The following is a 12,370-nucleotide window of genomic DNA, read 5'->3' on the forward strand; positions in this document are numbered from 1 at the left end:
TGTAGCTGCACAAGACTTATTGCCACTGTTTCTAAGGTTGATCAATAACAGTTTTCCTCCTTTCCTTTTTCTCTCTCTGTGGTGTAGAGTCTTAATACAGTTATCATGGCTGCAGTAATGCAGAGACCAGTGTATTTCAGTCTTAAGCTCCGTAAAAGTGTAAAGCCAGAAGAGAGTCTCTATTCCCAGCAGCTTACAGGGTGTTAGCAGCCTCTTTGGGAGAGCTCAGGAAACGCGGATGATGCTGGTGAGCACAAGACACAGCAGCCTCGGCACTCCTCCCTGCCCAGAGACTGACTTTTCCATGTGGGATCTATCACACACAAAAAACAATTGTTTTCTTGTAAAGTCTCTAATCACTGGTGAATTCATGACCTGAACTGTAAGTGACGTGTTGCAGCCATTCATAAAGGCTCTTGAGTGGCTGAGGAACATGCACCTCTGATGTGCATCTGGTGACTTGGCTCTCTTGTGTGTTTGTAGGGCGCTGGCCCTTCGGAAAGTGATGGCTCTGAGCTCTACTCGCCAGCCCACTTCCCAGACCTGGGAGAAGGTAAGTGAAGACATGGCCCTGGGAGGCTGTTGGGGGTGTTTGGATCCATGCTTGTGGCTTTGTGTGTGCCTGGGCTTGTGTGTGCTGGGCTCTTGGGTGGTGTTTGCCTCAGCTGAGGCAGCGGCAGAAGGAATAGGTACCAAGATGATTACCAAAGGTTCTGTTAGGTCTTTGATTTCCCTATGGAATGTGAGATGTTTGCTTCTCGTTCGTAGTCTGGGTGCTTGAAGGAGACTCCTCAGTAGGGCTCTGTACCGATGGCATGGCCAGGCTGAACGGTGGCTGCCCTGCCCCATGGGTGTGTTGTGTCTGTCTCTGTATCACCCTGGCATCAGTATGAGGCGGTTTTTGTTGCAGTGTGGTGGGAGAAGGTTGTTATCAGTGTTTGATTAGCAATGTAAGCTTTGCATTGGTCGCATTTCTGTTCTGCTGGGGGCTGCTTCAGGAAGGTCAGAGCCATGGTGTGCAGCAGCTTAGCAAAATAAGGATAAACTGATAGGAATAAGTGGTTCTCTGGTGGTTGCAGGTCAGAGGGCAGACTGCCTGGGGGCTGGTATTGCCCCAGAGAGTAGGACCCAGCCTGAAGCTCTCAGGGTGTAGAACTTGCTAGTGGCACCTGTACCAAGGAAATTATTTCTGCATTTTTTTTTGAGTGGTCTCTCTGTTGAATCCCAGCTTCTGAAAAGCTCTTGGAGAAGCAGCGGAAGCGGAAGAGACAGCGCCATTCCTCTACTGCAATGCATTCCAAGAAGGAGAGAAATGAGGAGGGTCTGGGGGAGACCCCACACTCTGAGGTACTGTTGGATCTTCCTATGCGCTCTCATCCCTGTAACCTGTCTGCTGCTTCCCAGGGCACTGTGCAGAGCCTGGTCCGGGTCATCTTGGGCTGGCTGGTGTGTCAGTTGGGACTTTGTCCTACTGATGCAGTTACATGAGCTGGGGTTGAAGCTGAAGATACCACCTTGATTTGAGTAGCTGTTTTGTTGTGATTGCTTAACTCGGGATCAGTTCGTAAGCTGCTACTCAGCTAATTCTCCAGGAGGGAGGCTGTTCTGTCCTCATGGAACCAGGTTTTACCTGGCATCTTGCTTTGCAGATCAGAAGGTCTATCTGCTGTAAAAGGTCTTCTCTCTGGTGGTGGTAATCTTGCCCTTTTATGCACCAGAATGAAGCACAAGCTCTAGACTGTGGATTTCAGCCCCTCCTCCTGCTCGCCCTTGTGTGCCAGGGTGAGCTGAGAACCTCATTGGAGGGGATGGGGGGGACTGTCTGTGATTGCCTACTGGAGCCTCTGGTTAGATTCTGCTATCCAGCAGAAAGGGATAACTGGGGCAATTCCCTTCTGCATCCCAGCAGAGCCAGCATACAAATATCTCTGACAAGCACGTTTTGCCTTTTAGGAATGAGCCAGGTATCACCAAGTGTAGGGGAAGCAAGATTTTTCCTGGGAGAGGCGGGACACCTCTGGGCCTCTCACCATCGCCTCTCACTTCCAGTGGCCCAGGTTCAGCAGCAGGCTGTTCTGTCAGGATAGTCAGTATGTATTTCAGGAGCCAATTACAGATATATATTGTTATATTTGTTGTTGTTATACAGCTTCCAGCAGAGCACAGACCTCACACCACTTGTCAGAGCAGTGCCAGCCCCCCTGCTGCTACTGCTTTTTGAAAAGGGTGTTTCTGTTGGGGGTGATGCCCCTGGGCCACATGAGCCTTCCAGTGGTGGTGGTGGTGGTGGTGCCCTTTCTGAAGTGTGCTCATCTGGAAGCATGTTTCAATGAAGCTGGTACAAATACCTTTGCCAGTGCTGGGGGCTAGTTAACACTGTCTGTTAGGCACCTGCTAAGAGACTGGCTCACCTCTGAGCCAGAATACTCTCTCTGAAACTTCTGTGGGGAAGAAAAGAGGGGGAGATTTGAGCAGCAGAGCAGCTAGGCCATGGCTCTGAATCCGGCACCTGCTATTTGCTGTAGAGGAAGCCCTGGGAGTCTTAACTGCCTCCAGCCTTAGACATCTGTATTGGGTACATGAAGTTAGTGATGGTAAACAATGCAAAACAAAAAAGAAAAGAAAAAAATCCCTGTTAGTGCTTGGCACCATTTGCCAGCATTCTTTCCTCTGTCATGGTGTCTCTTGAGACACTGTAGTGAGTGTTCACCCCTTGGTTTAGGGGAGTGCAAGCATACTGGCGAGTGTTAGGGTGCTGTGGAGATGCAGTTGTGCTTTCACATGGAAATGTTTGGACCACGTTGGTCTGTAATTGACTTTTCTGCATTCTGGGCAAGGAACCCTGCTTTGTGTTGAACTGTGCTAGAAGAAATAAATGCTCTGGTACAGCACAGTGAAGCCTTGGATCCAGCTGCTTTCAGAGGAAGAGACAGCAGAGGAAAGCTTCTCTGCCTGGGCTGAACTCAGCTTTCTTTGTCCTTGTCTGACTGTGGAGCCAGGAGTGGAAGTCACAACATCAGGGCAGCAGCAGAGAGAAGGGGATGGAAAATGCTGTTGAAATGGTTGTCAAGGGCAGGCTGTGCCAAAAAAACAGGCCAGGCTTTTGGGGATGTGCCAGATACAGCAGCTGAGATAGCTCTGGAAGAAGACCCAAGATGAGAGACCTGCTCTCTGTAGGAGGTATGTTGTTCTGCAGTTCTTGGGCTGGGTAGCAAAAGGAGGGGGAACAGTGTGGCAGGTTCTTTTGATTGATGACCTTGAATGTCAATCCCCTTCTCCCTGTTCATAAAGCACAAGTATCTGGCCTTGCCCATCCTGCCCAGCTCTCCATTCCCTTCCTGTGTGGTGCTGGGAGCGTTATTAAAATACAGCTAAGACAGGGCAAAATATGCAGGTTGGCCAGCTCTTTGCAGAACCAAAAGTTCTTTTTTAGACTGAAAAAGCAGGACCAGAGCATGGTGTGGGTCCAGTTGTTGAGGCATCATTGCTACTAGCAAACACTCTCAGATCTGAGGAGGGAGTGGCTGGTACATGGTAACTGATTCCTGAATGCATTTGAGTGAAACACGGCTGTCAGGGTTCAAACCAAGGAGTCCAGCAACCATCATAGAAAGCAGTCAGATAGATGGAAAGACAATCCACTTCTAAATTCCTCTTACCACTCTCTGTAGCAAATCTGGGTATGCCCCCCCTTCAAAGCCTTAGCTACCACAGGAAGCTGGTGCCACTGACCACAGGATAGGTGACGCTTGTTTACCAGCACCCTGACTCTCCTTACAGGGACCTCAGTGGCCACAAGAAAGGCTGATCTCACTTTGTGTCTGTAGCACTGGGGCCCCAGAGCAAGCAGAAGCTGTAACTGATGTTTGCCCATACCAGTAGCTGATTAACCCTGCTCTTGTTCTTCATTACAGTGTCCCCTGCAGCCCTAAGGTCGCTGCTGAGCTGAGCAGAAGAGGGAGCACCTATGTAGGAATAGGAGGACCTGAGCTGTAACCAGTCCTTGGAGCACTGGTCACTGGTGCTGCTCCTGGAGCATTCCAGGATCCAATGCAAGTGTTTGGGTCAGAGGGCTGCATTGCAGATACTACAGAATTCCTAGTGGAATTTCAGCCACAGGAGTGAAAGTATCGCAGCCCTTAGCTTAAGGTGCTATTGCATATAGAGGCAGAGGTGGCTGTTGTGTTCTCAGATGGGCTTTTACCAACACTATAGAGACCATTCCCTTCCCTCTGCCAGGCGGTGTGGTAGGGTGGCAGCAGCATATGTGCTCCTTATCAGCTTGTGGTGATAGTCCCTAAGGCTGCACGCCGTATGGTGCTTTGGATTGGCAGGAGTTTGTAGCTGGGACTTTGGGGTTTTTGTGCTCAATAAAGGCGATTTATACCATTCCTCCTTGTATTGTGTGCTTTAATATGCTGTCAGTGCAGTACATCATTGCTCCACAAACGCAGATGGCTTTAAAATGTCCCCAAACAAAAGCATACTGCTGCATTCAGGGAATGAAAAGAGGTGGGGAAAAGAACTGACAAAACCTGAGAACCACCAAGGAAATGTCAAAACAGGCAAAGGAGGCATCATCTGACCAGCATACCAGCTCCAGGTTCTTCCAGCTTTAAACTTTGGGAGATCTTTGTCTGTGTTTTGCTCAAACTAATAATATATTCAGAGGGTGTTGAGTTCAGCTTACAGCCTTCAGTAGCACCACAACTCTTGACTGTATGGGAGAGTAGCAGAAAGTGGTGCAAAGCTCCTTCTTGTGCTCATTAGCTGGACACCTAGCACCAAGCAGGACTGAAAGTATGAGAGTGATGGCTGCTGCTCCTAGCAGCAGTTTGAATTCCTCACAAGGTCTTTCCAGTGTACAGTTTGTGTCTGTGTACACTGGATATGACTCAGTGACCCAGGAGGAACTGGAAGCCACACACAGAGATCACTCTAACTGCAGTGAGCTGGGATATTAGAAGAATAGCAGAGTTCTTTAAATGTTCTTGCTCACAGCACTTAGTGAATGGCATTGCCTTGCAGCATTAATGGCCTGTAAGATGTACATACATACTCTGGAGCAGCAGCCAGAGCTGGTGAGATGACTGGAGTGTGGCCTAGACTGTGCCCAAGAGGTCTGGAAGCTGCCAGGATGTTTCCTAGCTCTTGGGTGCCTCCCTTGACAAAAGTGAAGGCATTGTTGCCATGTGCAGCTCTTGGACAGCAGTGTCTTGTGGTAGAAATAAGTGCTACTAGGATCCCTGCTGCACTCCTTCCCTCTAACAGTGTCTGGGCAGGTCCCGTGGTTACAACCAAGGTGTCCTTCCACCTTGGGAACCTTGTGGCAGGGTCCTGCACTTGCCCTGTGAGGGTTTGGCTGGCCATTGTCATTGGCAACCTGGCTTCTCAGCAGATGCTCTTTCACCAGTAGATGTTGTGGTCACCATAAGATGTTACAGTTGGTGCTGTTGTACAGGACAGATCCTTACGGAAGGCTCGCGTCCCCAGGCAGGGTGATGGTGTAAATGCCCTGTTGTGCTGTTCATGTTGGCTGGTTCATACCAACACAGGCCTTGTACCTGTGTGCATGTGTTTTACATGGGTTAACACAAGCAGAGACAAATGTGGGGGAACCACCTGGCTCTTCTGCTGGGTGATGACTGCAATAAAGGTGGTTTGAAGTTCTTCATTTGCGTTTCCAGTGCAAGCAGACATCAGCATACAGGATGTCTCAGACTGATTTGTTTCTGTGCAGGGCAATTCCATTCTCAACCTTGACTCTTTCCTCAGGGAGGGGTTATGCACAGGAAAACAACTGCATTGAGTGTGTACTTTTTAATAATCTAGTAAGCTAAGGGTTCTTTCCTTGAAGTCTTTTGGTGGAACTGTATGGGGGATGTTCTCTCCAGGGTGGGTAATGCACAGACCAACTGCCAGACCTGTTATTTGCTCAGTAGCTGAATGTGTAGTTGCTGGGATGTGAGCTGTGGCCAGCCTTAATTCTGGATTATTTTTTTAAAGGGGGAAACATCAGTTCATGGTACTGCTACAAGCCCCAAAGAGGGTAATGAGGAAGGGTCAGAGAATGACCATGGAGTGCCTTCGTCCAAGAAGATGCAGGGGGAGCGTGGAGGAGGAGCAGCTCTCAAGGAGAACGTGTGTCAGGTAATGTCCTTGAAGGGATCTGTCTGAAATTTTATTACTGTGAAGGTTTTTGTTTTAAGTTCTGGTACAAACTAATGCCCCAGCTAAATCCAGGTGACCTTAAGGTGCTTACTTAGAATTAACCAGCCTTTTGTGTTCTGAGTCGAGTCTTGCCTCTGTGATTGATTGCCTGTCCTCCTACTGAAGTCTATAGATGTCAGGGAGGTGTGACTGATATAAGCTTCATTTTATATGGGTCTGAATAGTAAACATAGTAGAGCTTCACAAACTACCTGAATTTACTGACATGAAGAAAACTTTCTGTAGGGATCTCTGCTGGCAGTCTGGACCAGCCACATGGATTGTTGCTGTCTGGGTCAGAGCTGACCTGGTGTTTCTTTCCCCGCAGATCTGCGAGAAGCCAGGGGAGCTGTTGCTGTGTGAGGCGCAGTGCTGTGGTGCTTTCCACCTGCAGTGCCTTGGGCTCTCCGAGATGCCAAAGGGCAAATTCATCTGTAATGAGTGTTCCACAGGTACTTTTTTGAGTGCAGAAGGTCAGGGTGCTTTTTTGAGATTCCTTTGCTGACTGGTGTGTCTGCAGTCGGGCCACTAACTAGCTCTCAGCCCTCTGATTATTGCTCTCATGACTTTCTAACTAACTTGTCTTACTGTTGATTCAGGTATGTGGGGTGCAAAGAAGTGAATGTTTAGGATCTGGTGGGAAAGAGAGGAAAATTCTTATCTGGGGCTAGGGAAAGAGGGCTGGAAAGCAGGGAGTGTCCAAGTGGGGGTGTCAATTTTTGGTTTTCCTCTTTCTTTTCCCTGGCCTGAAATCACAACTATAAGAATTCCTTTCTTTATTTTTTTTTTTTTCTTTCTTTCTTTCTTTTTGGATCTGGAGTTTTATTACCACTGTAGGTAAAACCAGCCTGCTGCAGAGATGTGTGCTTTGGGGAGGTAACAGCAGGTCGGGAAGTTGTGCTGGTGGCTGGTAGAATCATCAGGTCTTCTGGTAGCACTTCTGTGTGACTGGTGTTGTGTCTGTTGCTCTTTCTCCAGGGGTCCATACCTGCTTTGTGTGCAAGAGCTGCGGGGAAGATGCCAAACGGTGCTTGCTGCCCCTCTGTGGGAAGTATTACCATGAAGCCTGCATCCAGAAGTATCCGCCCACGGTCATGCAGAACAAGGGCTTCCGATGCTCCCTGCACATCTGCATGACGTGTCATGCTGCTAACCCAGCCAACATCTCGGCATCCAAAGGTACTGAAATCTTCTAGGGTGCTCTTGGGGGATGCTGTTAGAAGCCTTTTCTTTGTTTTATCTCTGTGGTGCCCTTACCTGGTCCATTAGTTCTGGGTGTTGATTTTCTGTCCTTGCCTCCCTGCTTGTTGTAGCATTTCCTGAGGAGTAGCTTCTCCCTGGGAAGTGGAAAGGGTGGTGTCAGGATGGGAGGCTGCTGCTCATCAGCACTCCCCATGGTCAGACATGGCAACTAAAATGTTCTCCTCTGTCCAGACACTTGGATGCCTGCACGTCCAGGGGTGCCACATGCCTCTCTGGGATTTTGAACAAGCCTCTGGAGCTGTACAGACGCTCTCGTGTTTCTCCTATGACTTTTCACTGTGCCAGTGCTGCAGTCAGTGCCTGCTTAGCAGCAGTGGCACAGAGAGCAGCCTAGTAAAAACCGTGATGCTGTTCTCCATCTCCTTTTTAGAGTGCAAACCCTCATCTTGTAGTGTGACCCCCTTTGGCCAAGCTGCTCAGGCAAATGTTTGTTTGAGCTGTTTGCAGCAATACCTTGACCTTTACCTCACATGATTAAACTTAAAACTTTTATCTGATTGCCTCGTATACTTGCTTCTAAAGCTGCCTTTTTTTAAATCCATGGTATCTTAAGATGAGTGACAATAACACCAGCTCTATTTTTATCCTCAAGGTCTGTGTTAAAGTTGTCTTCCCCCCACATATCACTGCTTGGTGTAGAAGAGCAAATGAAGACCTAAAGCCCACTGACCACTTCCCCATTGAACACTGGCATTGTGTTCCTCTGGCTGCTACTTCTCTGTGGTCAGATTTACCCCTTTCCTCCCACCTCTTCTCCCTGTGTATAGCCTCAGAGGAACTGAAAACAGGCTGTCAGTAACCTTGGATGATTTAAACCTGTAGGCAATTCAGAATTCTCCCTTTTGGAATTTCAGGGTAAAATCTGATAAAGTGGAGAGGCAAGTGCTGATGCTTCCAGAAGTTTCATGGATTGGTTTCATTATGTGCAGCTAAGCACTTGGAACACCCCCTCTGTAATTACCGTCTGAGCTGATTTGCCAATTACTTCGATGTGATAAGAAGCAGTCCCAGTCTGTGAACTCTTGAACTGTTTCTGCACTGTGTGCAGGAGGTTTATCACTTCTAAATGATACAATATTTATATGTTATATGCAGTTGTGTATTAAAGATATTTATAGTTTTACATATTTTTCTTATATTAAATAATTTAATAGTAATCTAGTGAGTACTTAATCTAGTCATTAAAAGGTAAGCCTTCTTTTCCAAAGATCACTTATGGCTGCTTCTTTTGAGCTCAGGTATCAAGAGAGGGTAGTTCTGGCAGGAAACAAAAGCTGTCCTCCTGTAGAGGCTCACTGTGCTCTGATGTGCTCTGGTGCTAGGTCGCTTGATGCGCTGCGTGCGGTGTCCGGTTGCGTACCACTCCAACGACTTCTGCCTCGCCGCCGGCTCCGTGGTCCTCGCCTCCAACAGCATCATCTGCCCCAATCACTTCACTGCACGGAGGGGCTGCCGCAACCATGAGCACGTCAACGTCAGCTGGTGCTTTGTCTGCTCTGAAGGTGAGACAGGCTGTGCTGGCGCCAAGCAAGGCCCTAACAGGAAGACAGTAGAGCAGGCTGGATCCTTAGAACTGTTCTTCATGCAGCACAAATAGGACACAAGTTTGCAGAAGAGCACCATGCCCTTCTCTCACATGTCTCTCTCTGGGTGTGTGGAGTCTCTAAGCCTTCCACACGCTGACACTGATGATTCCTCCTCCTTTTCTTCGCAGGGGGCAGCCTTTTATGCTGCGAGTCGTGCCCGGCTGCCTTTCACCGTGAGTGTCTAAACATTGAGATGCCAGAGGGGAGCTGGTACTGTAACGATTGCAAGGCAGGCAAAAAGCCACACTACAAGGAAGTAGTCTGGGTGAAAGTTGGGCGCTACAGGTAGGTGAAGGTAAAACAGGTCCTCATCCCTTCTCCATGCTCATGATGATTGAGGTGAGAAGCTGCTCCTCTCTGCAGGGTACAGTGCAGCAGCCTCTTTAATTTTTCCATGCATGTCACAGCTGGTAAAATACACACTTTCCTCCTCCAGTAACACCATGTCTCCCCACCAGCATTGCTAGTAGCCCTCACAAACCTTTACCCCCATGTCTGCATGCAGTAGCGTGTTTCTGAGGTGGTTGGAAGTGGGGAAGCCAGAGGTTTCATCTGCTCTTCCCCATGTTGCAGGTGGTGGCCAGCTGAGATTTGCCATCCTAGGACAATTCCTGTCAACATCCAGAAAATGAAACATGACATTGGCGAGTTCCCTGTGCTGTTCTTTGGCTCTAAGGATTACCTGTGGACCCACCAGGCCCGTGTGTTCCCTTACATGGAAGGTGATGTCAGCAGCAAAGACAAGATGGGCAAGGGCGTGGATGGCATATACAAGAAAGGTAACTTGGCTTTGTCCATGTCCTGTTTCTCTTTGTTCCTCTTTGGAGAAGCTACATTCTTGCCACAGAGAAAATGTCTTTGTAGAGATAGTGCTAAATTCAATTTGCAGAATGAGCTGGTGCTTATCACTCAGCACACCCAGAACATTTGTTGGTCTGACTCCCAGAGAGGGAGAAGGGTGTGCAGATCTTGAATGCTTCTCCAGCTCTTGGCATAGCTGCTCTAAACCTGAGGACCTGCTGCTCTGTCAGCTTCCCCGTGTCTAATACAGCCATTATCTGTGTATAAAAACACGCTGGAGAGTTGTGAGTACAGCTGCCTAACACCTCTGCCCCAAATCAGGCAAAGCTACCTACCTGTTTGGATGCTTCCTCACCCACAGGCAGGTCCCTTACGTGTGAGCGGAGGGGGTTCCTTGTAACACACTCCGTTTTCTCACGTAGCTCTTCAGGAAGCCGCAGTAAGGTTTGAAGAGTTGAAGGCACAGAAAGAACTGAGACAGCTTCAGGAAGACAAAAAGAACGACAAGAAACCTCCTCCCTACAAACACATCAAGGTGAGGGCGGGTGTGGGGCACAGATGTGGAAGAGAAGGCTTGAGCTGTCAGTGCAGGTGATTTACAGGTGTACAGAAACATTTCTGCTGCTGGGGCACCTGGCTGCGTTTGAAGGTTGCTTTGGTCCTTTGGGCATCTTCAGCCATCCTCCACAGAAAGGATTCACGTATGCACAGAGCAGCATGGAAGCTGGACACCAGTAATAGAGGTACTGGGATTGACTGGAACAGATCTGAACACCTCTGCTGTTCCATGTCAGTTGTGTGGTTTGAAGCAAGTGGGAACTTAGGAGAGAGTCCCAGTGATGCGTGATGAGTACTGGTGCTGTGGTGGTAAGGTGGGCATTCCAGGTGGCCTGAGATGGTCAGGGTGCAGTGGAGTGGAGCTGTGTGGAGGGTGGTAACCCAGAGTTTCATCTCTGCTGTTCTTTTTCTGCATCAGTTGGTGACTGAACAGCAATACTAAAGCAGATGTACGTGTTGAAGTATCAGCCCTTTTGCTGAGGTTTGGGGAACTCTTCATGTTTAGGGCTGTATTTTCAAATAGAATTGGAGCAGCAGTAGAAGTCCTACAAGACAGAGGTGACTTAAAAGGAGAGCTGGGGCCAAGCAGGTACATGTGCTTGAGATGTGGGTCCAGACTCATCAGAAATCCAGAGACTTGGGCACTGTGTTCCTCTTTTCATTGTCTCTGCCTGCCCCTTCCCTTTTTTATGTGGCAGACTGTGAAAGTTGGCCCAATCGCTGCCACATTCTGTTTCTAGCCAGGATTTCCTGGCAGACAGGTCTGTCCTGCACGAGTCACAGTACAGAGTGAAGGACCAGCTGAATGCTCTGGCAGCACAATGGGCCAGGCAGCTCCAGTCGAGGAAAGAGTTTCACTTTTTAGGTATTTTTAAGCCTGCCTGTGACTGCAACATGAAATAAATTTGGAAGCACCTTGGAGCCTTTGAAATATCCTTTTAATATAAATAATAATGGTCGTGGCATTAGCTGTGGCAACTCTTCTGCACTCTTGAGTGTAAGCTGTTTGTCTCTGAAAGCAAAGCAGTTTGCAGGAGCATAGAACAAGGCTTTTAGGGTGGAATGGCTGAAACTGGCTGTGTCCACTGGCGTCCTGGCCTTCTCATGAGATCAGCACCTCGGGGCCCATCCTGAAGAGCACCAACACTAGCAACTGCTGCAAAATACTCTTGGAATCCTTCATCTCATCAGGGTTGTGGTTCCTCCAAACCTTACCTTGTTTTGTGCTGGTTTTGTACCATGGTGTCTCGGAGAGAGTGCAGGATTGCTGGGCACATGTACATGCTGAGAGGGGCACTGAGGGGCACCGTGCTTGGACACTGGTGGGTTGGAGTGGTACTGCCAGAGCCAGAGAGGGCACCTCTGTCTGCCTGGTGAGGAGTGGTTCTCATCCTGTGTGTGTCATCGCTCTTAACGAGGTGATGAACAGACAGCCTGAGCAAGAGCTGGGAAGCAGCAGAGAACTCAAGGGTGATGGGGAAGGTCGGAGGTGGGAGGCAGTACTGAGAGGAAGAGGAGACTTGGTGTTGAAGAGACTAATGTGGAGGTTCTTCAGGGTTTGTTTTTAAACAAGGGAGAGAGGATAAGGGCTCGGCCAGCCTCTGCAGATGAGCAGAAACTTTGCTCTGTGGGTGGGACTAGATAAATTGTGTGTGGGCTGGAATACTTTTGTTAAATAATCCCCTCCTTTTTGTTCTGGGAGACAGAAGGGAAGTGCTGATACTGCTCACCCTGGCAAAGAACAGCAAAGAGCTTTTCTTCAGGGTCTCTCTCCAAAGTCCTGACTTTCTGTTGCCTGCTTTTCAGCGTTCGCTGCCTTTAACCAAAACCCAAGGACCCTGCTCGTGCCACAGACATGCCAGTCGCTTCTCCAACTGGTGCTGCACTCTGCTTCCTTCTGGAGCGGATTTTAGAGAGCTCGTTGGCTTAACTCTGGGCTCTTTGGGCCTTCC

General features: G+C 48.8%; 1 protein-coding gene across 1 annotated transcript in view; it reads left to right on the top strand.

The window, feature by feature from the left end:
- Positions 1–12,370, top strand: part of NSD1 (nuclear receptor binding SET domain protein 1) — a gene marked incomplete at its 5' end in the record, with an annotated part of 60,943 nt that overhangs the window by 31,103 nt on the left and 17,470 nt on the right. The window contains 9 exons of the mRNA XM_084268594.1: positions 484–553; positions 1,229–1,347; positions 6,007–6,150; positions 6,539–6,662; positions 7,189–7,389; positions 8,796–8,975; positions 9,188–9,344; positions 9,633–9,838; positions 10,283–10,395. Coding sequence (XP_084124720.1) covers positions 484–553; positions 1,229–1,347; positions 6,007–6,150; positions 6,539–6,662; positions 7,189–7,389; positions 8,796–8,975; positions 9,188–9,344; positions 9,633–9,838; positions 10,283–10,395 — 1,314 coding nt within the window. The remainder of the gene's footprint in view (positions 1–483; positions 554–1,228; positions 1,348–6,006; positions 6,151–6,538; positions 6,663–7,188; positions 7,390–8,795; positions 8,976–9,187; positions 9,345–9,632; positions 9,839–10,282; positions 10,396–12,370) is intronic.

Source organism: Gallinula chloropus (genome assembly GCF_964237585.1).
Source record: "Gallinula chloropus genome assembly, chromosome: 10".
In the NCBI taxonomy this organism is placed as follows: domain Eukaryota; kingdom Metazoa; phylum Chordata; class Aves; order Gruiformes; family Rallidae; genus Gallinula; species Gallinula chloropus.